This window comes from Balaenoptera ricei, chromosome 19, assembly GCF_028023285.1.
Source record: "Balaenoptera ricei isolate mBalRic1 chromosome 19, mBalRic1.hap2, whole genome shotgun sequence".
Lineage (NCBI taxonomy): Eukaryota > Metazoa > Chordata > Mammalia > Artiodactyla > Balaenopteridae > Balaenoptera > Balaenoptera ricei.
The window spans coordinates 4,521,425-4,546,795 of NC_082657.1; the positions used below are offsets into that span (position 1 = coordinate 4,521,425).

At 42.6% G+C, this 25,371-nt stretch overlaps 1 protein-coding gene across 1 annotated transcript; it reads left to right on the forward strand.

Moving 5' to 3' along the window:
- Positions 1–305: 305 nt before the first annotated feature.
- LOC132353915 (zinc finger protein 665-like) lies at positions 306–24,484 on the forward strand. The gene is made up of 7 exons (XM_059905406.1): positions 306–346; positions 1,490–1,578; positions 8,001–8,090; positions 9,591–9,744; positions 11,292–11,379; positions 22,256–22,317; positions 22,569–24,484. Exons 3-7 carry the CDS (start codon positions 8,019–8,021, stop codon positions 24,482–24,484), a joined length of 2,292 nt encoding a protein of 763 aa, XP_059761389.1. The 5' UTR covers positions 306–346; positions 1,490–1,578; positions 8,001–8,018.
- The last annotated feature ends 887 nt before the right edge of the window (positions 24,485–25,371 follow it).

The window sequence follows — 25,371 nt, forward strand, 5'->3', positions numbered from 1 at the left end:
CAACTTGTTAAGAGGAAAACATCTTATTAACATCATAAGTGTTTCACACAACAGTAAGCTTTACGGTTAGAGACAGTAACTTAATCCAGGCAGGGAACAACGCTGCGTCATAAAACGCAAAAGACACTCAAGTATTCCTAAAGCGTAAAGCTACGCCTTCGCAGCGAGGCGGAAGGACACCCCCTTCCCAGCCTTCTCCTGCGGCCGCTCAGACCTTGGCCCCATGCCTCGCCCCTCGCGGTAGCGCTCCGCCCAGGCCCCGCCCCCGCCGCTCAACTCCTCGCGTGTGCGCAGTTGCCAACGGACCCGGAAGCGGAGAGCGCGGAGCGAAGGTCACAGGCGGAGCGTAAGTTTCTTCTTTCTAGCGTAAATTTGCGCTTCACGACCCCCACCCCAACCCATCCTCTGGGTGTGGGAGTCACTACGGACCTTAAAATCACCTCACCTGCCCCTCCGCCCCAAGTAAGTCCAGACGTCGCCGTCACAGGGCAGGGGTCGTTTCCGTCTGGGTTTGAAATCGCTCTGAGGCTAGTTCGTTCCTTTGGCTTTTCTTATCGCTTCTTTTTCGCTACATTTTCCTGGTTAAAATCCTTTACTGCCCTCCGCCCCCCCTGTGAAGTTCTCTTCTGCGAGGTGGAGTCGCTCCGCCTCAGCCTCGCTCTCTCGGCCCCTGGAGGGCAGCCATGGCCGCCCTGCTCCCGGAGAGCCCGCGTCCTCTCCCCGGTGCCGGGATTCTGGAGAGCCCGCCCCTCTCCGTAGACCCCCTCCCTCCCTCCCCGCCCGTCTTTTTTCGTGTCTTCCTCAGGCCGGTCCTTCAGCTCCCCCTGCCTCCGCTTCTTAGCCACCCCTTCCCCTCACCCCGCATAGGGGGAGGTGACCTGGGCCAGCCGTGTGACGCTCAGTGTTCTTCGGCCTCAAATTCCACCCCGCTGGCAAATGCGCACTTCCGCTTGGCGGGCATCTTAATTCAGTCGACATCACTGTAAATATGTGGGCGAGGGGGATCAGGAGAAGCAGAGACAGAGCGGTTGACAGAGAAATAGGAAAACTAAGGTGAAAATAAGAATGAGTGAGAACAGATGGCAACGTAGAGGATGGGTGAGGGCCTGTTTCAATGAGTACTTGGTAAGGATGTCAGTGATCTTTTAACAGTTGAAAGTGAGTTCCGTCAGACAATCTAGTATTGCGTTTTCTTCCCTTTTATGTGATCTGTGAGCTACTAAGTGGATGTTCCTCTCAAGTACCTCTTGTCTGTTCTCTGCGAGTGATGAAGAATGGGCTGGATTGACCTGGAACCTTCTTCCAACAGAGCCCCTCTGTTCACGATGAAGACGTTTGCCCAGAGCTTATTTCTAAGCTGACCCCTTTCAGCGTTTTCCCAGGACGACCAACTTCTTGATCTGCATACTGAATGCCCAGTGTCCTTCAGTTTGCAGCTTGTGTCTGTTCCTCTCGCGACCCTGTGCCCATAGGTCTCTGTGCCTTTCAGCCCTGTTTGCTCATGCATGCATGGAGGAGAGGAGGAAAGATGGAGAAAGTGGAGAGGAGCCTGTAGGTGCCTGCCGGAGGGATACGGAAGTAAGTGTGGGCTTCTGGATGAGCCCAGTGAATGGTGTGTGCACCTGTCCCAAGCAGAGTTGTGGGATCATGGGGTGTGTGGAACTGTTGGCAAGGGATGCTGCAGTTCTGGCTGGAGCATCTGCAAGTGCGTTTTTGGGTGGTTGTGGGCTGCGTGGAATGGTTTGGGGTGCCCTAGTGTCTTAGCTCATGTTTCCTGGGACACAGATGCGGAGACAGATTTGCACGCATGGGTTTAATCGAGTAACTCGTGATCACACCTGTGGAGGAATGAAGGCAGTGGATTTGGCAGAGAGAAATGTATTCCTGCGATGTTGTAAGAATCAAGGCCTGAACCGAGCCCACAGGGAGCTCTGTGTGCAGGAGGATGGTGTGTTGGTCCTAACGGGTGCCTAGAGGGTGTCCCACAGAATCCACCCCAATCAGTGACGTCTGTGGGATCTTTTGGGAAGGCAAGAATCATCATGCATCCCATATAGTAATTACAGGGAAAACCTTCAGAGATCATTTTGTGGGTTACCTTTTGTGTTTTGAGATATTTTGAGTTGCAGGTGAAGAAAGTTCCAGTAGCATTTTGGAAGATACGAAAGAGAACTTGGAGTGTTTTCTTCAAAGATGTTGGGGTCTTGTTGGGACATGTGCATCACCGGAGACACCTCTCTTAGTAGTAGTTTTTGGAGATGACAGTTTGTGCTGAGGTCACTGAATGAAAAGATGGTGTCTTCAGTCTAGTGGGTCCTCGAGGGTCTTCATGTGTACTGTTCCATCTAAATGCATGAGTTATTAGGGTTTGGAATGTTTTGTGGGGTTTCATAGTAGGATAAGGGATCATTATGGGGTGTCTTGGGAGTGTCTTGGGCCGCATGAGACTTCGTGAAGTCTGTATGACTCCAGAAGGGAAACATTGGGTCTTAAGCTGCAGATGGCAGAAAGGGTTCATAGGGAGGACCTGTGGGGGATGTGTCTATGGGCACAACTTGAGAGGGGCCATAACGCCCTATGACTCGGGGAAGGATTGTTCCAGGAATCGGGGGCAGTCAACACCAAGGTGAATTGAAGTACAGAGGCCCATTGTTGGGAAAAGGCAGCTTCTGCTTTCTTCCTGCCAGGCCAGTGGTGGGTTCTCTACTGTCCTCTGCACATCTGTCCCAAAACACTACACACACACACACACACACACACACACACACAACAGTCACAAGGCAGCTGGGGAGCAGAGGAGCAAGATGTTTTAAACTAAATGCAGAACCAATGCGAAGGGCTGCTGTGGGCTGAGCAGGGCATTTGGAGACAGGAAGGGGAGCCTCCTCTGGGGAGTTACAGCCCTGGTACTTGCGGGAAAACTCAGGAGTGGGATGAAGGAAAAGCTCTGTTCACACTCACCAGTGGATCTGGGGCTCAGCAGTTAGTAGAGTGTAGAATGGGGTGAGCTGATGGGGTCAGATGACAGAAAGGAACTTGCGTTCCTACCCAACACACACTCACCCTTCATACACGTTTCTCTGTTGTGTTCGCTAGAATGGCAGTGATGGTGGTTTCCCAGGTAGGTGACTTGAGGAAGAAAAGTGTTTTCTCTCTTTGTGCCTTGCTTCCCTCAAGTCTTCCAGCTTCCCCTCTGCTGTTCTGTTCAGACACCCACTTCCTGCTGTGCTTTTGCTGTTTGCACAATCCCAACCAACCCCATCAAGTCAGGATTTCAAGCTGTGACCCTCCCACCCCCCGGCCCCACCGCAGCATATGGGATCTTACTTCCCTGACCAGGGATCGAACCTGCGCCCCCTGCATTGGAAGCACAGAGTCTTAACCACTGGGCCACCAGGGAAGTCCCAGGTTGTGATTTTTTTTTTAAGCCAGTGTCATTGCAGAGTGAGAAATCCTAGACACCGAGACCTTTTCTCCATCGAGGGGTCTAGGCAGCCGGGAGGCCTCTCCTTTTTCTGCTGATTTTAGGCTCTTTTATTTCCGAACTGGGTCTTGCTCAGCCTTAGGCACCTACCCCTTGGTCGAGCTCACTGCGGTCCCGGTTGAACTTACACTTGCCCTTTGCACTTGTTGAGGGTAAGGGGCTTTGTCTGGATGGAGGACCCTTGGCTAGACCCACCTCTGCTGTTCCTGGTCAGCTCCTTCCTCACTCTTTCCAGGGCAAAGGACCCCTGCACACATCCGTCCCCCAAAGTGAAGACCATGCCGCAGGGTGTACGAGTTTCACTCTGTGTTCTTCTCATTAATTTGCTGACTACATACGGAGTACGTACTGTAGTCCGGGCTTGTCTTGTCTGCATCAGGGGTAAAATGATAAGCCGGTGGAATACACTCCCCTGCCTTATCCAGGTGGTTTTTCCGTCATGGGGACAAGCACACCCTGTCACTTACTCACAGCCGTGCAAGTCAGATGCCGCAAAGCAAAGGACGGGTGTGCACTCATTCTCCTGTGACCCTCCACGTCCTTGCCCTCCCTGACATCCCCATCACACCCAGCTGTGCCGCCTCTGCTGTCCCCGTGGGGCTCATCACCGCTGGGGAAAAGCACACCCCCAGACTGACCGGTCTCACTTCAGGTTCCCGGCTCTGCTCCCTCACATTCCCTGTGTCTGCTCCCTACCTTTCCTTTACAGGCCCTCATCAGCCCAGTTCATCCGCTCCCATCTTTCCTCTCAGAGACCCTGCTTCTTCTTCATGGAGCCCCTGGAGCGAAGGGAAGAGACCTCCTCTAACTGGCTCACCCATCTGCCTCAGGGCCTGTGTTCTCTCCTCAGTACCGACTGTGAAGTCTGTCCCTGCTCCTGGCTGCGGCTGACCCTGCGATTGTGCCCTTGTTGCCAACTTCACTCTGTGTCAGGACAGCGTGCCATCCTTCCTCCACTGCATCATGTATTTGACTTTTAGGGGTTTATTTTCATCAGCATACACAAATGGTGGTGTTGCCTACCTTACACACGAAGACCAACACACACACACGTGCACACACACACACACACGCCAAAACCTTTTTATGCACTCTACCATCTTTATTTTTTTAATTTTTTTTTTTAAAGGAATTATTTATTTATTTATTTATGGCTGTGTTGGGTCTTCGTTTCTGTGCGAGGGCTTTCTCTAGTTGTGGCAAGCGGGGGCCACTTCATCGCGGTGCGCGGGCCTCTCACTATCGCGGCCTCTCTTGTTGCAGAGCACAGGCTCCAGACGCGCAGGCTCAGTAGTTGTGGCTCACGGGCGTAGTTGCTCCGCGGCATGTGGGATCTTCCCAGACCAGGGCTCGAACCCGTGTCCCCTGCATTAGCAGGCAGATTCTCAACCACTGCGCCACCAGGGAAGCCCTTTAATTTTTTTAAAGATGTCTTATTGGAAGTTGCACTCTTTTTTTTTTTTTTTAATTAATTAATTTATTTATTTTGGCTGCGTTGGGTCTTCGTTGCTGTGCGCGGGCTTTCTTTAGTTGCGGCGAGCGGGGGCTACTCTTCGTTGTGGTGCGCGGGCTTCTCATTGCAGTGGTTTCTCTTGTTGCAGAGCACGGGCTCTAGGCGTGTGGGTTTCAGTAGTTGCGGCACGCGGGCTCAGTAGTTGTGGCTCGAGGGCTGTAGAGCGCAGGCTCAGTAGTTGTGAGGCACAGGCTTAGTTGCTCCGTGGCATGTGGGATCTTCCCAGACCAGGGCTCGAACCCGTGTCCCCTGCATTGGCAGGCGGATTCTCAACCACTGTGCCACCAGGGAAGCTCACTCTACCATCTTTAAAACAAAGCATTCTTAATTAACTACATTGTCCCCACTACTAAGTACCTTTTTTTCTATGTTCCATTTCAGGTCACAATGTACTACAAACTTGTTTATGTTCTTTGTCTTCAATTCTTGCCTCTAGTTCCCCTGTGAACCCCACCCAATCAAGCTTTCACATCCACCAGCGACTGATACTTTCTTTTCCAGAGTCACCAATGACCTCCTCATCTCTCAATCCAATCATTTATTTCCTCTTCTCATCTTGCTTGTCGTATCGGCAGCGTGTTGCACACTCGATCACTCCTTCCTTGAAAGACTGATTTTCTTGAAAGACTGATTTAACCTTTAAAAGTCTGTTTGCTTCAATTTTCTTCTCACTTCCCTGTTCCCTTCTCGCTGTCCTCTGATGAATTTTTCTGAACACCCTGGTTTCTGAACGTGGGAGCATCCAAAAGTTTTAGTCGTTGAACCTCTTCTCTTGTCTACATCCGCTGCCTTTCCTCATCATTTCTTCTCATGAGTTTTCAACACCACCTGCTCGTCTCCCAGTTTGCCGTCTCAAGCACACATCTCTCCCTTAGAGTCTGGAATCCTGTGTCCAGCTGTCTCCTTGACATCTCTGCTGGGACATCTAACAGGCATCTCCACCTTAATTTGTCCGAAACTGACTCCTTGAGATCCCTGGCCATGTTCCCCCTGCCATCTAACACATCTTGCTTAAGGGCGACACCGTCCTTCCTGGGGCTCTGATGAACATTTTGGTATGTATATAAAATATATAAAACACTATATTATGTGTAATTGTTCTAAAATGTAAGATACAAATATATTAGATGTTTACTTAAAATGAATGATGGAATACGTGGTTGCTAAAATTCTTTTTTTCTTATGGAAGAAAAATGTTTGGAGACCAAGGCCCTTCCTCATCAGCTTCCCCTAGTGCCTCTCTGACCTCCCCTCCTGCCGTCTCCTCCTCCTCACCCTGCTCCAGCCACCCAAGGCTCCTTCCTTTTCCTGGGGTCAAGGTTACTACAGTCCCAGGGCCCTCACAGGGGCTGTCCCTCAGATCCAGGTGGCAAACACGCTTCCTCCCCCAGGCCTTTGGTCTGATGTCAGCGTCTGAGTGGAGCCTTCTCTGACCCCCCCCTCCCATTTAACATGCCAGCCACACCCTCCCCCCCACCTCTGGTCCATAACGCCTGCTCTGCATGTTTCCTTCTGCTGCTTCCCCTTCCACTGGCTGAGTCCTGGTGAGAACCAGGCCTCAGGGGAGAGCAGACCCACAAGGAGGTGTCACACCTTTCAGAATGGCTATTAGCCAATAGATAAGAGATAACAAGTACTGGCAAGGGTGGGGATAAAAGGGAACCCTCCTACACTGTTGGTGGGAATGTAAATGGTACAGCAGTTGTGGAACTCAGTGTGGAGGTTTCTTCAAAAATGGAAAATAGGTCAGGCAGACCGCCTGGCAAGCCCATTCTGGCTGTTGATGCGAAGGAGACAGAGTCAGTATTTGGAAGGAGATGCCTGCACTCCTGTGGGCATCCCGCATTAGCCATGGCAGCTGAGGTGTAGGAACAACACGAAGGTCTGGTGACAGATAAATGTGTTATATGTATACCATGAACTATTACTATTCAGCCGTAAAAATGAAGGATCCTGCCATTTACGACACTGTGGATGAACATGGAGAACATTCTGCCAAGTAAACTAAGCCAGACCTAGAAAGACATACTGTCTGATCTCGCTTATGTGTGGAAACTGAAAAAGTTAACTCATAGAACCAGAGAGTAGAATGGTGGTTACCAAGGTCTGGGAGTTGGTGAAAATGGGGAGATTTTGGTCAAAGGGATAAACTTTCAGTTGTAAAATGAGTAGGTTCTGGGGAGCTAGTGTGCAGCACGCTGACTGTGGTTAACTGTAGTGTATTTCTATGTGCTTGAATTTGGCAGAGAGAGTAAACGTTACGTGTTCTCACCACACGGACACAAAATGGTAATTGTGGGTTGATGGAAGTGTAATTACTTGATTGTGGTAATTATTTCACAGTGTATGTGTCTGTCAAATGATCACATCGTACACCTTATATTTACACCTTTTTAATTCGTCAGTTATACCTCAGTTAAGCTGGAAAAGAAAAAGCAAGTGGGGGCTGTGCTGGGCTTGCCTCCTCTGAGCACTGCTCAACCCAGGCTTCCCATTAGATCAATGAGGCATTTTGCATAGACATGTTTTGTACCCTCTGACTAGGGATTCCTCTTCATGTAGTCAGTGTAGGGCCCAACCTCAATCATATTTAAGGTGCCCCAGGTGATTCCAATCCGGATCCCTCACTGAGCATCGTGACTCTGAGTCCCCCCGTTCCTGAGGGCTGAGATCTGGGCTGAGGCTGAGGGGCTCTGCTCTGCGTGGGGATGGACCAGGGCTGGTCTGTGACCTGCAGGGGGTCGTCGGGTCCAGCTGAGGTGCCCACTGCTGCTGTGTACGTGAGGGCCTCACCAGGAGGGGAGCCTGATCTGAAGGAAAGTGTGGGGAAGCTCCCTTGTTGGTCTCTGTGTGGGAGTTTACTGTCCTGAGCCCCTCCTGGGACAGTGGGCAGCAGGGGACTGTCTGTTCCACATGCTGAGGTCTTCCCTGTGTGTGTGGCTGTGACTCAGGAAGCGGGTGTGTTGATTCTAAGCATTAAACAGCCTGTTTTCCACTTTCAAGATTGACTGCTAAAGAATCATGTTGCCTAAGGAGTATACCCGGAAGAGGAGGACAAGGAAAGAACTGGAGTTTGGAATGGCTCTTTCTCAGGTAAAGTCATATTCTCAGTTGTTTCTTCTGTCTGTCCTTCCTGAAATGCCCTTCTTCGGACTTGCCAATCTTCTGTGATGCTTCAGTATGTTCTTGCTCAATAAAAGTTTTTTTTTTTTTTTTTTTTTTTTAGTATTCTTTTTGTCATGATTTTTAATTATCCAAGAATTTTTCAACTCTACTATTTTGATAATTTCTTTCCTTAATCTGTTAAATTAATGTACACCACTAATAACCCTTCCAATTTTGAATCAATATTTTATTAGTGGAATAAACAAATAAACTCGGTTTGGCTTTTTTTTAATAACTACATATCTATATTTAAATGGATAAAATTATATTTGTATTTTTGAGTAATGTATTTTATAGACATTAAAGCATTATATATTTCTTCATGTTTGTACCTGTTTTTTACTAACCTACTATAGAATAATGTTGACAAACTAAATTAAGTACACTTAGTACATTTTCATTGACCCAGAGATGTTGAAATACATTGATCAAAATGATAATTTAAAAAATCATCCAAAATACGTTGAGACAGCTGCTCTCATTTTAGTGAGTGGTGTGTCTACATGTGTGTGCATTAGTGCATGGATGTGCAAGTCCATGGCTTTTATAAAATATCATTTTATAAATAAGTTTTATATTTTTTTAGCAGTTGAAATTACATGGTACTTCTCTCTTACACTATCCCATTAATAATTTAAATAGCAAAAATGGTAACATTATGTGTAGACATGTATGTATCTATATATGACTTTTTATGCATTTGCACATTGTTCACCTTGTACTCATTTTAGGATTTTTCAGGGAACCCTCTGTCAGGGTACTTTTCATGCTGTACTTAACTATTTGATTGTTTAGGTTTGATTAGGGGCCGACCACCTGAGTTCAGGTGCTCGCTGTGTCATTTCCTAGCTATTTGCTCTGAGGCGAGTTTCTTAGAGTGGCTGTGACACAGTTTTCTCCTCTGTGAAGTGGGGACAGGTCTTTCTCTAATGAGCTATTATGTCGATAACAAGTTAACATATGTAAAGTCTCAAGCGTGATGCTCAGCACACAGGAAGTGTTCGCACACGTTTCGTCATTGTTCTTGTTACCCGCATCACAATTTTAAGATCCTGATCTCCCGGTAAAGCCACTGTGGAGTCGCCTCTGAAGACGCCACTCATGTCCTAGCTCATCTGCGTACCGAATACCCGCAATGTGTAGAACGTAATATCTGACACTCCTGTGTAGACAACCTGTGTTGCGTTTTTACTTGTATATTTCATGTATCATCCACAAAAACCAGTAATCCACACTGACTCAGAGGATATCGTAATCTTTTATGGAAGCAAAGAAACTAAAATTTCAGGCATATAACTTGCTCAAAATGCCTTTACTCAAATCTGTCAGAACTCACTCTTCAACCCAGTTGACCCTCTCTCTTCTCCTTTTATGTGACAGTAAGAACTCTCCTCATGGCCCCTTGGTGAGATGTATCTTTCATTTCAGGGACAGTTGACCTTGGAGGATGTGGCCATCACGTTCTCTCAGGAGGAGTGGGAATGCCTGGACCCTGGTCAGAGGGCCTTGTACAGGGACGTGATGCTGGAGACCTACAGGAACCTGCTCTCCCTGGGTGAGGATAACTTCCCTCTAGAAGTTGGGATCTGCCCTTGCGTATATTTGCATTTTCCCTTGTGTGCCTCTTGGGAGGCCCTGTTGTGCTTAACTGACCTGAAAGCCCTGTTGACTCAGACGTGAAAAGCTTTATGATTCGACATCAGGAGTTTAAAATTGCCTTTCTTCAGGAATCTGCCCATTTCATGATATACTAGGAGTTGTTCCAGAGCTTCAGTATTTACAAAGCCCAATGGCAAACTCTTAATATATCAGATTTCTTGTTTTCTACCCCTGTGCTTTTGATTCAGTAGTTCTAGGAAAAGAGCTAGATGTCTGCATATTATACTGTTCCCTGTGTATTCAGAAGGAGGCAGTGGATGAATTTGTGAAATGTTTCTCCAGACCCATCTGTAATGTCCTCACTCCTCAGCTGAACAAGGAACTGGGATTCTGGAAACGCCACAGTACACCATGTTCCTTTCTTTTTATGAGTACGAATTTCTGTTTCTGTTGTGAATATTATCTCCATTTTGGAGCAAGGGAAAGAGCTCTGGCCTCTGGAGAGTGAAGTGAAAAATAGCAAAAAATCAAATGAATGGGAACGTATCAAAGGTGCCAACACAGGTCGGAGCTCAGAAGAGCAGAGAGGAAACCTCACCATTAATAGTGTTTGGGAAACTTTTCTTAAGTGGGAGAGTTTTATGGGAAAACAGAAGTTTATTTCTTGTGAACTCTCAGAGGAAATTTTTCTCCTCCCTAACTTATCACTCTGTCCTTCAGCATGTAAAATGTGTCTTTTCACCCTTCAGGGGTGCTGCAGCTCCAAAACAGACAAAGGCAGAGTTTTTATCATGATCTGCACTCCGTCATCTGGCTCCTGTGAACTCTTTGGTTCCTTGACCTTGAGGAGCATGGGACGGGATGTTTGAAAGGGGTCTCTTTTCCCCTTGGTCTCTCATTCTGTTCTTGATTCCATCAGATGCTTAGTTCTTAGTCCATGTTGATCGGAGGTGACCCCTCCACAGTCCTAACCCCTGGACCTTTCCCATTTCCATCTCCATTTGCTGTACTTGGGAGACCTAATCAGGAGATGAGAAAACACTGGCTGCTCTTTGATTCCATCTGTCACCCAGAACCTGCATGGGGCTGTCTCAAGCCCCGTCTGCCTGTTCAAATCCCTCCACCCTTCCTCCTGTTCTATTTTTGTCACACAGCTTGAGGGTGTGTAATGGGAGGTGGGTTGGATCATCTGTGATTGTTACTTAGGAAAACTGTAAAGATGGTGGACAGAGAGATCTTCTTTTTAATCCCCAGTCCTACATGAGGAGCATATGCCAGTCTGTCAGGCTCTTAGCTTGGCATCTGTGGATAGAGCACATGGTCCCATCTCAAGATCCTACAATATCTGACCCCACATCTTGTATTTTCCTGCCTTTTTCACTACTCGATCTAGTTGGGTAATGGAGACTCTTCCAGATTTCATACTCTCTTAAGTTTGCATGAATTTGCCCCTGAAACTTGCTTCTGAAATACACAGTCCTAGGGTCTGAAATTTTATCCTATTTTTTTACCATGATCATCCACCTTTAAGTAACGGGCGATTTTTGGTGGACTCTCCTATGGAGTGGGTTTCCTTGGTGACAAAATTCTTGATGGAGAATACTGTCACTTATATCTTGTGACGTTATCCTGCTACATGAGAAGCACCACTTGAAGCTACTCAGTAGAGTGGTCAGCATGTCCCAGGATACTGAGATGGAAAGTATCAGGAGAGCCTGACTGATAAGTGTTTTCAGTAATCTTTCCAGTTTGGAGGAGTGTCATGAAAGCACCTCTCAAGGACACTGTGACAGTGGTGTTCACATATGCTAATGACCATCCCCTTTGTGCCACAATAAATAACACGAATTTCTGCTGGGAACAACATTTGTTATGAAGATCATATCCTCATATATCTGAGGCTGTTGACTAAACTGTTGTCCATACCACATTTTCTATCCTCTGTGTGTGCCATTGTTCATTCTACCTCAACACATTATTTTCAAGCAACTTAGTGAGGGAACTTATGAAGCTGAATGATGCCTTCAGTGAAGTACCGTAATTTGTTGTGTTTGAGCCGCTGCTACTCTTTGTTCTTTGTTTCATATTTGCAGTGTGTGGGAGGGGGGATTAGGGAGTGGGTATTGTTGTCTATATTTTACAGTATTTCCTCCTTTAGAGTTGGGGGTATGGCTCAGCAGCTGTTTCCCTAAATCCTACACTTAGTCCAGAATATTTTGAAAACATATTCTTATTAATTCCTTCTACTTATTCTCACCTAACTGAGTACCAAATATTAAATTTATTACAGTTTTTAAGTTGGGATTTTTAATATCTTGAGAATATATGTATTTTTAATTGTCACTCTCTTAATCCCAGGAATACCATTTGATTGCCTTGCCATAATTTGTTATATAAAATTCATTGCTTTTCCTATTGTATGTTTTCAATTTTCTGTGCATGATTTGTTGAATTTTATATAAATTTCACTGAGTTTTTATTTTGGGGCATGACTGTGATATTCTAATAATCATGCTCCCTGTCTAGGTTCATTGTGTCCATGTTGATACACTGAATTAATACTTATATATGCCATTGTGTTTTATAGAAAATTTAGCCCATTTCTTGCACTTTATGAACTTCTCCACTGTTGTTTCTGACACCTGTATTTCCTGCAAAACTTCTAACGTTCTGGAAACTTCATTCCTTTTTTTTTTTAGTTTATTTTATATTGGACTATAGTTGATTTACAATGTTGTGTTAGTTTCTGGTGTACAGCAAAGTGATTCATCCATACATACATGTAATAGTTTGCATCTGCTAATCCCAAACTCCCAATCCCTCTTCTGGAAATTGCATTCTTGAGTGAACACAGGAAGACCGTCTTGTTCCCCGTCTTCCTTTCCATTAGCTTCATATAAAGGGCACCTGGTCCCCGATGTCCCTCCTACTGGCGCTGTGCTGTTGTCCTCTGGCTTATCTGCTGTGTGTGCTGGTCACCACCTCTGTGCACATGGGTCTCCTCCATCGGTCTCCACGCCACAGCCAGAAAATGTTTCTGCACGGAACTGCTGTTACTACAGCGCCCATTAATACAAGTCCTTCCCCATGAGGGCCATTCACCTGTTTTCTCCATAAGGTTACTTCTGTTCTCCTGATGATATTTATGAAGTCTAATTGATTAATTTTAGACATATTACATATTATTGATTGATTCGAAATAATTATGTATCTACTAACACATAGTATTAACAGTAGAAGCACCCCCAACCTCATGTTCTTTTTTTTATTGTGTCAAATAACTTGCATAATGTTTTACATCATTTGAGCTTAGAAGAGTTAATATATACCACGTTTTTCTTGTTGTTTGACTATAGATTCAGTTGATGACCCTGAGTATTTAAACTCACTTGATTTCTCCCCATTATCCCCCCTCAGCCGCCCCTAGCAAACACCATTCTGCTTTCTGTTTCCACGAAGTTGACTGTGTTTGATACCTCACATAAGTGGACTCATATAGTATTTTCTGTGACTGGCTTATTTCATAACATCCTCAAGGTTCATCCATGTTGTAGCACATGACGGGATCTGAGTCTTTTGTTGTTTTGCCTGAATAATCACCTTTTTGTGCATTCATCTGTCAGTGGACACTTGGGTTGCTTCCACCTCTTAGCTATTGTGAATAATGCTTCTGTGAACATGGGTATGCAAATATCTCTTCCAGATCCTGCTTTCAATTTCTTTGTTACATATACAGGGAAATGAAATTGCTAGATCATAGGTCTCTTAGTCGGTTTTGGCTCCTCTAGCAAAGTTCCATAGACTGGGTGGCTTGTTAACAACAGAAATTTATTTCTCACGGTTCTGGAGGCTGGAAGTCTGAGATTTGGGTGCCAACATGGTTCAGTTCTGAGGAGGACCCTCTTCCCCATGTCTGGCACAGAGCTCCCCAAACCCTTGGAATTTCCTGAGTGATAACAGCAATGGGAGCATCTTTTGTTATAATATTAGGTGTCTTGTCCTCAGTTTCTGAAATTACTTCAGAGCCATGAAGGTAGAATGGGTGTCTTGTTATTCATAACAAATCGCCTTAAGTCACAACTGAGTTTATGGTAATAAGGTGACCTTTGGAAATTCCCTCAAGATGGGGGGCTGTCACCAGGGGAACCAGCCATGTGATTAGAAGGTTGGAACTTTCAGTCTCACCCCTGATTGGAGGGGTTGGGGAGAGGGGCTAGAAGTTGAGTTTGCCTGCCAATAGCCACTGATTTAATCAGTCATGCCTGTGTAATGAAGCCTCCATAAAAACCCAGAAAGAGGGTTCTGAGAGCTTTCAGGTTGATGAACAGGTGGAGATTTGGGGAGGATGGTGGTCTGGGGGAAGGCGTGGAAACCCCGAACCCTTTCCCCATACTTTGCCCTATGCATCTCTTCCAGCTGGCTGTTCTTGAGTTATATCCTTTATAATAAACTGATGATCTAATAAGTAACATATTTCTCTGAGTTCTATGAAACATTCTTAACAAATAAATTGTTGGAACCTCTGATCTGTAGGCTGCTGGTCAGAAGCCCTGGTGACATCCTGGACTTGAGATTGGCATCTAAAGTGTGAGGTGGAGGGGGCAGTTTTATAACACCAAGCCCTTAACTTGTCGGATATGACTATCTCCAGGTAGATAGTGTCACAACTGAGTTCAATTGTAGGACACCCAGCTGATGCCTGAACATTGCTGGTTGGTGTGGGGATCCACCCCTACCCCCATGATGGAATTGCTGATCAGACCCTTTTAGAATTCTTTCTATATTCCCAATATTAACCTATTATCAGATACATGATTTGCAGATATTCTTCCCATACCGTATGTTGTCTTTTCACTCTACCGAGTGTGCTTTAATGCACAATACATTGTAAATTTTGATGCAGTCCAGTTTATCCGTTTTCACTTCTGTTGCCTGTGCCTTTGATGTCATATCTGATAGATCATTGATGAATTCAGTGTCATGAAGGTTTCCTCCTGTTTTCTGCTAGGAGTCTTATACTTTTGGAGCTCATGTTTAGACGTATGTGGTGTAAGGCAGTGGTCCAGCTACATTCTTCTGCATGTGGATATTCAGTTTTCTTAACATCTTTTGTGGAATACACTATCGTTCCCGCACTGACTGATCTTGACACCCTTGTGGAACATCATTTGACCATATACACGTTGTTTCCTTCTGACATTTATTTCTCTATTCTGTTCCACTGGTCTCTCTGTGCTTATGCCAGTACCACACTGTTTTGATGAGTGTAGCTTTGTGTTAAGTTTTTTTTTTTTATAAATTTATTTATTTTATTTTTGTCTATTTTTGGTTGTGTTGGGTCTTTGTTGCTGTGTGCGGGCTTTCTCTAGTTGCAGTGAGCAAGGGCTACTCTTTGTTGCAGTGTGCGGGCTTCTCATTGCAGTGGCTTCTCCCGTTGCAGAGCACAGGCTCTAGGGCGTGTGGGCTTCAGTAGTTGTGGTGCATGGGCTTGGTTGCTCTGCAGCACGTGGGATCTTCCCGGACCAGGGCTCGAACCCGTGTCCCCTGCATTGGCAGGCAGATTCTTAACCACTGTGCCACCAGGGAAGCCCTGTGTTAAGTATTGAAATAAGGATGTGGGAGACCTCCAACTTTATTCTCTTCAAGCTTGTTTTTGCTGTTCTTTGTCTCTTGAGATTTTATATGCATCTTAGGATGAAATTATCTATTTTATATGCATCTTAGGATGAAATTATCTAAAATCCCAAGAAACACTTGGGATTTTGCTAGGTATTTGCATTGAATATGTTGATTATTTTGGGTAGTATTGACATCTTGACAATATTGTATTCCAGTCCATGAACTTGGAATATTTTTGCATTTATTTGTATCTTTTCTAATATTTTTCAGCAATGTTTTTAGTTTACAGTGTACAAATCTTCTTCTTTGCTAAGGTTATGCGTGTTTTATTCTTTGATGTTATTGTCAGTGGAATTGTTTTCTCAGTTTTCTTTCAGATTGTTCATCGTTAATGTATAAAAACACACTTGATTTTTACATGTTGATAATATATCTTGCAACTTTTCTGAATTCATTCATTAGTTCTAGCAGGATTTTTGCAGAACCCTCAGGTCTTTCTCCACATTTGATCGTATCGGCTGGAAACAGATAATTTTCTTTCCTTTTTCTATCTGGATACCTTTTATTTCTTTTTCTTCCTATTCTGGCTAGGACTTCTAGTAATTTTTTTTCAGTAATATGTTTTATACAGATAGTGAGAGCGTGTATCATTGTCTTGTTCCTGATCTTCAAGGAAAAGCTTTCAGTCTTTCAACATTGAGTATGATGTTTTGGCCATTTAATACATGTCCTTTCCTGTGTTGAGGTAGCTGTTCTGTATTCCACTTTTTTGAGTGTTTTTTATCATGTTAACTTTTTTCAAATAGTTTTCCTGCATCAATTGAGATGATTGTGTAGCTTTTTTTTTTTCCTTTTACTCTTTTAATATGCAGGTTTACATGGAAAAGTTTTTATATGTTGAACCACCCTTGCATTCCAAAACTATATCCCCCTTGGTCGTGGTGTATAATTCTTTTAATGTGGTGTTGCATTTGGTTTACTATCGTTTTATTTGTGATTTTTGCATCAGTATTCATCAGAGGTATTGGTCTGTGGTTTTCTAGCAGTGTCTTTGTCTGTTTTAGTATTAGAGTAATTCTGGCCTCATAGAATGAGTTTGGAAGTATTTCCTCCACTTCATGTTTTTTTGGAAGTGTTTGAGGAAGATTGGCATTCATTGTTTTTAAATGTTGGATAGAATTCTGCAGTGAAGCTATCTGGCTTTCCTTTGTTGAATGCTTTTTGATTAGTGATTCAATCTTCTTACTAGGTATAGGTCTGTTCAGTTTTTGTATTTCTGTGTTGTTCAGTCTTCAGAGGTTGTGTTGCTGAAAATTTAGCCATTTCTCCTTGGTTTGCCACCCTTTATTTACACATAGAATTGCTTATACTATTCTCTTATAATCCTTTTGATTTCTGTAGCATCAGTTGTAATGTTCCCTCTTTCATTTCTGATTTTAACTATGAGTCTTCTGACTTTTTCCTAATCTTGCTGAGTGTAAATTTTGTCTCTCAAAGAACCAACTTTTAGTTTTGTGATTGTAGTTTTTTAATTTTCTAGTTCCTTTATCTCTAATCTTACTCTTACTTCTTTCCTTCTGGAGCTTTGGCTCTGTTTTGGTCTTTTGAGATCTTTTTTTTCCCCATCTTTTCTTCCTTTCTCTCTCTCTGCTTTTTTTTTTGAAATTCTTATTCACATGATAAACCAGGATCTCTTTTGTGTACTCCTTTGTATTTTCTTTTTCCCCAGGTCTGTTGACATATAATCAAACATAACATGGTGTAAATTTAAAGTGTACAGAGTGATGATTTGATATACATATATAAATATATTGCTAAATAATTACCACAGTTTAGTTAACACATACATCAGTTTACATAATTACAATTTTGTGTGTGTGTGTGTGGTGAGAACATTTAACATCTACTGTCTTATCAAATTCAAGTATATAATTACAGTATTGTTCACAACAGTCACCATGCTATGTATTAGATCCCCTGAACTTATTCACCTTATAACTGAAACTGCCAATCCCCAGCCCCTGCAACCACTATTCTACTCTTTTTCTAATCGTTTGGCTTTTGTTTTTGTTTTAAAATTCCACTACGTGTGATATAATTGAGGTCATACTGTATTTGTGTTTCTCTCCTGACTTATTTCACTTGGAATAATGCCCTGAAGGTCTGTCCATGCTGGTACAGATAGCAGGATTTACTACTTAATTTTTTTTATTGCTGAATAATATTCCATTGTGTGTGTAACATTTTAAAATTCATTTACATACTGTTGGACACTTAGGTTATTTCCATGTCTTGGCTATTGTAAATCATGCTGCAACAGCATGGGGGGCAGATATCTGAGGTAGTGATTTCATTTCCTTTCAGTATGCATCCAGAAGTGGGATTGCTATATCCCATGGGAGTGAAATCATGCACCTCAGATTGGGACTTGAACCCACGCAGCTGGGACTCGAACCCGGCCAAAACCCACAGTCTTCCAACTGAGATCACACACCTGGTTTCAGGACTTAATGAAGCTCAGGTTCTTGATGTCTCATCGCAGAAAGAATTCAGTGAGAAACAAAGCGATTGGTAGGAAGTGGATTCATTTAGAGAGAAACACGCTCTACAGACAGAGTGTGGGCCATCTCAGAAGGTGAGAAAAGCGCCAGGGTATGGGGTTGTCAGTTTTTATAGGAGTGGGCAATTTCATAGGCTAATGAGTGGGAGGAGTATTCCATTTATTTTAGGAAGGGGTGGAGATTTCCAGGAATTGGGCTACCGCCCACTTTTTGATCCTTATGGTCTGTGTTGGAACTGTCACGGCCCCTGTAGGTATGTCATTTAGCTTGCTGATGTGAGGGTATACTGAGGCTCAAGGTCTAGTGGAAAAAGTCGACTTGTCCGTCATCTTGGATCCATTTGGTTCTAATCAGTTTATGTCATGTCCTCGGGCTGTGTCATTCTTTCAAAGGTTGTGCCCTGCCTCCTTCCCTCCTGTTTCAGTAGTTCTTTTTTTGTTTGTTTTTTTAAATATTTTGAGGAACCCTCCATACTCCTGTCTATGGTGGCTGCACCAATTTACATTCCCACCAGCATTTCACTGGGTTCCCTTTTCTCCATATGCTCACTTCCCCTTATTATCTCTTGACCTTTTTTTTTTTTTTTTTTTTTTATTTATTTATTTTTGGCTGCGTTGGGTCCTCATTTCTGTGCGAGGGCTTTCTCCAGTTGCGGCGAGCGGGGGCCACTCTTCATCGCAGTGCGCGGGGCCTCTCACTGTCGCGGCCTCTCCTGTTGCGGAGCACAGGCTCCAGACGCACAGGCTCAGTAGTTGTGGCTCACGGGCTTAGTTGCTCCGCGGCATGTGGGATCCTCCCAGACAGGGCTCGAACCCCTGTCCCCTGCATTGGCAGGCAGATTCTTAACCACTGCACCACCAGGGAAGCCCTCTCTTGACCTTTTGATGATAGTCATTCTACCAGGTGTGAGGTGATAGCTCACTGTGATTTTGATTTGCATTTCCTCCTAAGGAAGGAGCTGGAATTTGGGAAGCTTCCTCCCAGTTGTGGTTGTGGTTTTCTGTACTTTTTATTCTCTATTTCATTTATCTCTAATCTACTTTTTTCTACTTCTGCTAGCTTTGGTCTTTTTTGTTCTTCTATGTATATATATTCCACCTATAAGTAAGATCATTCAGTATTAGTTTTTACGTGTGACTTATTTTACTGAGCATATACTCTCAACGTCCATCCATGTTGGTACAAATAGCAGAATTTCCTTCTTTTCTGTGGCTAAATAGTATTGCATTGTGTATGTCTACTAGATTTTTTTTTATCCATCCATGTCTTGGACACTTAGGTTGTTTCTACATGTTGGCTATAGTGAATACTGCTGTAATGAATGTGGGAGTGCAGATATCTTTTTAAGACAGTGATTTTATTTTGTTCGATATATACCCAGCAGTGGAATTGCTGCATTATATGATAGCAGGGTGTTTTTTTTTAGTATTTTGAGGAAATTATATACCGTTTTCCATAGTGGCTGCAACAGTTTACATTCTTCCCAGCAGTGATCCCTTTTTTCCACATTCTGCTCAACACTTGTTATCTCTTGTCTTTTTGATGATAACCCATCTAAGGGGTGTGAGGTGATATCTCACTGTGGTTTTGATCTGCATTTCCTCCTGAGGGCAGATCTGGGTATTAGGAGGCTTTCTCCTGTTCAGTCTCACAGCAGTGTGCTGGGGAGTGAGTGAGTCAAAGGCTGACACTTTTTGGCTCAGTGTTTTGGGGGTAGTCATTTGTTTGAGTGCTGCAGCTTTATTACTGGTTTCCAGAGTTTTCCCAAAGGATTTTTCCCCCCTTTGGTTGTATATTGTTGTTAACTGGGTGTCTCCATGGGGTAATCATTGCCTTGAGTTTATTGGTCTTACCATCTTGCTGACATCACTCCTCATGCCTTTTATATGGCAGAGATTGTGTTAAGAGATCCAGGATATGAGTTCAAGTAATTAGAGACCCCAGGAAAAGGGACACTATTATTTTTAATATCAAACAAAGAGTCTTAGATTTTTTTTTAAAGATTTTATATAATTAGTGTTTTATTTAGTAAAATTCTTTTTTTGTTTGTTTTTTTTAAAAACTAACATTATCACATCTTAAAATTCTCAGACCTTTGCAAACACCTCCTGCTTTCTTGGTATCTCCAAACAAACTCTCTGCCCACCCAGCCAGGAGATCATCATTTTGAAATCAAGATCCCCCTATTTTGCTGTACCATTGATAACATTTTATTGTACCTGCATGTGTGTGTACAGAGTAAACACATCCATCTACTCTTGATGGCCATTTCCTGATTTTTCTCCCATTCTTGCACATATCCTAGAATATCGTTGTGTGTTGAATACATGCCTGGAAATGGAACGCATGAGATACTCAGTTTAACAAATTTCACAGCACATATTGATGTAGGTGTAAACATGCTTTCTCCCTACAACATCACACTCTCTGCATTTTAAAATCTCTTCCATTTTTGCCCCATAGTCTGTATATAATTCCATTAGTTAAAAATGGGACAGCATTGTGCTCCTTGCCAGGTCTTCTTTTCTTCTGAGGTCAGTATTTTAGTCACCCTTGTACAGTTGTATACCCACAGATATGCAAACACAAGCTGTGCACCCACATGTTTGTTACTCCCTGCCCTCCACTCTTGCCCTTCCTCATACCTGACCTTTCTTCACCAAGTGTCTTGATTTGGATGGAATACACTGTTATTTCCTAGAATTATTAAGTTTTTACTCTGGAACTCCCCAATTTCCACAACACTCCTTTACCCACCCACCCTACCCCTGCACTACTCACACTGTAAAAAATGACCCCTATTTATCCACTGAACAACTTTCTCCAGACAGGACCTAAATCAGAATGTACAGGGCTGGTGACTCAAAAGCCAATTCCAGGAGGAGTGGCTGAGTCACACTATTATAGTGACACAGCTGAGTTCTTATATCTCCCTTGAAGTATTTCTTTCTAAGCTCCTGGTATTCGTTGTAATATTTTGTAATATATACTGCCTGAGTGGCCAGTCATGCTTAAGAACATGTCTGATTCTGTAGGTACAGGTTCAAATCTTGCTTCTCTCACTTTCTGTGTAAATTTGTGTTATGTACATAAACCGTGTGAATCAGCTGTCCTTATTTTAAAAATAGTGGTGATTTACCTCAAGCCTTAAAACAAATTAGTGTTTTTTTGTGTTTTGGGTTTTTTTATTAGGTTGTGTGGGGTCTTAGTTGCGGCAGGTGGGCTCCTTAGTTGCAGCTCGCCAGCTCCTTAGTTGTGGCATGTGAGCTCTTAGTTGCAGCATGCATGTGGGATCTAGTTCCCTGACCAGGGATCGAACCCGGGCCCCCTGCACTGGGAGCGCGAAGTCTTATCCACTGCGCCACCAGGGAAGTCCCCAAATTAATGTTTTTAAATGGCTTAGAATATTGTATGTTTTACAGTAAAGACTCAAAAAGTTACTTTTCTATAATAAGATATGTCAACTTTCTGTCATATTTATTATGAGATAACCCTTTGTCTGCAATACACCTTGTATGTTTTTATTTTTCAGTATATTCTCAACAATGTTGTCTCTGACCTTAATTGGTAAATTTTCAAAGCACATTACTCTGTATCACATATAATTTGGTGCCAGTGAACAGGATAATTAAAGGGCACTGCATAGAGAGGGAATTCCTCTATTAATTGACTGATATAACTGCAGTCATGAAATCATAACTGTGACTTCTGACTTCTTTCTCCAGCTCTTCTTTTAATGTTATGTATTTTCCTGACATGATATTGCATAAGTCAGTGATTTCAACATAACTCTCAGTTCTTATATTGTGTGCTCCTTCTAGAATATAAGTCCTTTCTTTATTCTAAAGGGGGAATGTTAAGAGTTCCACAGAGTAAAATTTTCTATAATATGGTGACTTATTATTTATGCTGGCTTTATCATGATTTACTAGAATATTTATCAATTTATATTGTGATTTATAGATGATGTTTTTTCAGCATGTTATTATGCAATATATCTGACACGCACCACTTATTAATGCTGTAAAATGCCTATTCTCAATGGGTACATTTGGATTTATAATGTGTATTAAGATAAATATTTTGTTTTCTTATAAATTGTTTTATTGATTTATTTTCTCAATGCTACAATGGCTTTGTGATTCTAAACTGCGAGTTATTTAGATTATTCATTAGATAAGCTTGTTTTGGATTATTTACCATTACAGTACATTGTCCTTTAGTACTTATTTATGTACAATAATTATGCATAAAATATATATTATGGTTTTTTTCTCCTCAGTTATGAGACAGCGGTATGTTTACTGCCAACAGGTATGTGATCTTTGTGGTCATGGTGGAAAATACCCTTTCTTTGAGAGCTAAGTTTGCACAATGTGAGTGTTTTTGTCGTAGGGTGTTTGACTAGGCTACCCTAAAATTAATTTGAATTACATGTGATTATTCTTTCATTAATAAAGGATCCTATTTCTTTAGTGTGTCAAAAAATTTGAAGATCACGGTTGGGAAGTTTTATAACTCTATTCAGGATAAGTATTACCTTTGGCGTCATATCACGTTTTCAACATGAAACGTTTATTTACGATCTGTAATTAATAGGATACCTATGTTTCTTTGTATCTTGTAGCTGTCTCTCATATACATGTGATCAAGAAATTAAAACCAAAAGCGAACAGTGACACAGGAGAAATATTCCAAACAGTGATGTTGGGAAGACATGAAAGCCATGAAATCAGAGATTTTTACTTCAGGGAGATCCAGGAAAACATGCATGTGTTTGAATGTCAGTGGAGAGATGATGAAAGAAATTACAAAGGAATGCCTATAACCCATAGTGAAAATCTCACTGACGGAAAAAATCAACATGGTGGAAGGGATACTGGAAACAAACTTATTGAAAATAGGCTTACATTAAGTTTTCAGGATGAACTGCATATATTTAAAAGTGCAGAGAAATTTGATGAATTTAATCAGGCTGACAAGAGTATCAACAGTAGTACCTCATTTTTACCACTTCAGACAATTTCTTCTCTTGTCCAAACCAACATTCCTAATACATATAAGAATGACTTTATGCATCCTTCAATACTGACACAAGACCAGAAAGCATACAAGAAAAAATCTTACAAATGTAATGAGTGTGGCAAAACCTTTCCTTATGGCTCAAACCTCAGTAGACATCAGTTAAGCCATACAGGAGAGAAACCATATAATTGTGATGTATGTGGTAAGGTGTTTAGTCGAAATTCACACCTTGCGTGTCATCGGAGAATTCATACTGGAGAGAGACCTTACAAATGTAAAGAGTGTGGCAAAGCCTTTAATCAGCGCTCCAACCTCAGTCGACATCAGGTCATCCATACAAGAGAGAAGGCATATGAATGTGATGTGTGTGGCAAGGTCTTCAGTCGAAAATCAGTCCTTGGAAGTCATCAGACGGTGCATTTTGGAGAGAAATCTTACACATGTAATGAGTGTGGCAAAGCCTTTAGGAAGCGTTCAAGCCTTACTCAGCATAAGAGGATCCATACTGGAGAGAAGCCTTATCTATGTGTTGAGTGTGGAAAGGCCTTTAGGAAGCATTCAAATCTTACGCAGCATAAGATAATCCATACTGGAGAGAAACCATACAGATGTAATGAGTGTGGCAAAGCCTTCAGTGTGCACTCAGCCCTAAGGAACCATCGGATAATCCACACAGGAGAGAAACCATACAAATGTGATGTGTGTGGCAAGGTTTTTAGTCGAAATTCAGTCCTTGCAAGTCATCAGAGGCTGCATACTGGGGAGAAACCTTACAAGTGTCATGAGTGTGGGAAGTCATTTATTCAACGTTCACTCCTTTGGATTCATGAGAAAATTCATACTGGCGAGAAACCTTACAAATGTAATGAGTGTGGCAAAGCCTTTCCCGTGCGGTCAATCCTTACCCAACACATGAGAATCCATACTGGAGAGAAACCTTATGTATGTGTTGAGTGTGGCAAAGCCTTTACAAAACATTCAAATCTTACTCAACATAAGACAATCCATACTGGAGAGAAACCGTACAAATGTGATGAGTGTGGCAGAGCTTTTACCCAAATTTCAAGTCTTAGTAGGCATCAGAGAAGGCATACTGGAAAGAAACCAAATAAATGTAGTGTGTGTGTCAAGGCTTTGATGCAACCTTCACAGCTTTGCGGTTATGAGAGAACTCACACTCACACTGGAGAACACAAATGCAATTTATGTGGCAAGGCTTTTATCCAGCACTCAAGCCTTGAGGCACATCAGAGGATTCATAGAGGAGAAAGACCTTATAAATGTAATAAATGCGATAAGGCTTTTATCCAGAATTCACAACTTTGGCGTCACAAGAGAACTCATATTGGAGAGAAATCTCATAAATGTAATGAGTGTGGCAAAGCCTTTACAGATAGTTCACATCTTAATCGACATAAGATAATTCATACTGGTGAGAAACCTTACAAATGTCATGAGTGTGGCAGAGCTTTTACCCAATTTACAAACCTTGCTAGGCATCAGAAAATACATAATTGAAAAGAAACATTATAAAGCTGATACATGTGGCAGTGCTTTTATTAAAAGCTGAAGCTTTGGGGATCATTGGAGAATTCATAGTAGAAAGAATATAATACAAATATAAGGATTGAGATAAAACTTATGCAGGTGGTCAAGCCTTAAAATCAGAGACTCCATCAAGGAGAGAAATCATATAAAACTTAAGTATGTGGCAAAGCTTGTAACTAGGCTTGTGGAACATACCAGAATTTTTTTTTTTTTTTTTTTTTTCATAACAGGATTCTTACTAGAGAGAAACCTTCCAAATGTAATGACAGTGATCAGCTTTGTCAGAAATGTGTACCTTTGTGGTCATGAATGAATTCACATAAGATAGAAACTGTACAAGTGTGTCAAGGCCTTTAAGCAGTGACCTCAGGATACACCACAAAGAATTCATACCGGACAGAAACATTACAAATGTAACAAAGGTGATAAAGTGTTCAACTACTGCTGTCAATCGACTTACACATAAGAAAATTTATACTGGGGAACTAAATCTGCCAATGGAGAAAGGACGTCTGTGGGAAAGTTTAATTATCTTCAGTTTGTGACATTTTTTTATTCAGTTATTTGAGGTTTCTTGAAAAGGCTACATTATTGTTGATGACCCGCAGCCTGAAGTTAGAAACCTGTTGATGTTGTAGTTTCATTACATGCTTTTCATTTGTCACCATGATGGTCTCAGGGAAGGGATCAGTAAGATGAAAGGACCTACTTCTTGGGAATTCCCTGGCAGTCCAGTGGTTAGGACTCCACACTCTCACTGCCAAGGACCCAGGTTCAGTCCCTGGTCAGGGAACTAAGATTCCACAAGCTGCGCTGCACCGCCAAAAAAAAAAAAAAAAAAAAGGACCTACTTCTTT

Coding starts and splice junctions, on each gene's coding strand:
- LOC132353915 (XM_059905406.1), top strand. CDS start 8,019: ATGTTGCCTAAGGAGTATACCCGGAAGAGGAGGACAAGGAAAGAACTG. Junction 11,380..22,255: donor AATACTGTCACTTATATCTT/GTGACGTTATCC, acceptor TACTGCCAACAG/GTATGTGATCTTTGTGGTCA. Junction 22,318..22,568: donor GAGAGCTAAGTTTGCACAAT/GTGAGTGTTTTT, acceptor TGTATCTTGTAG/CTGTCTCTCATATACATGTG.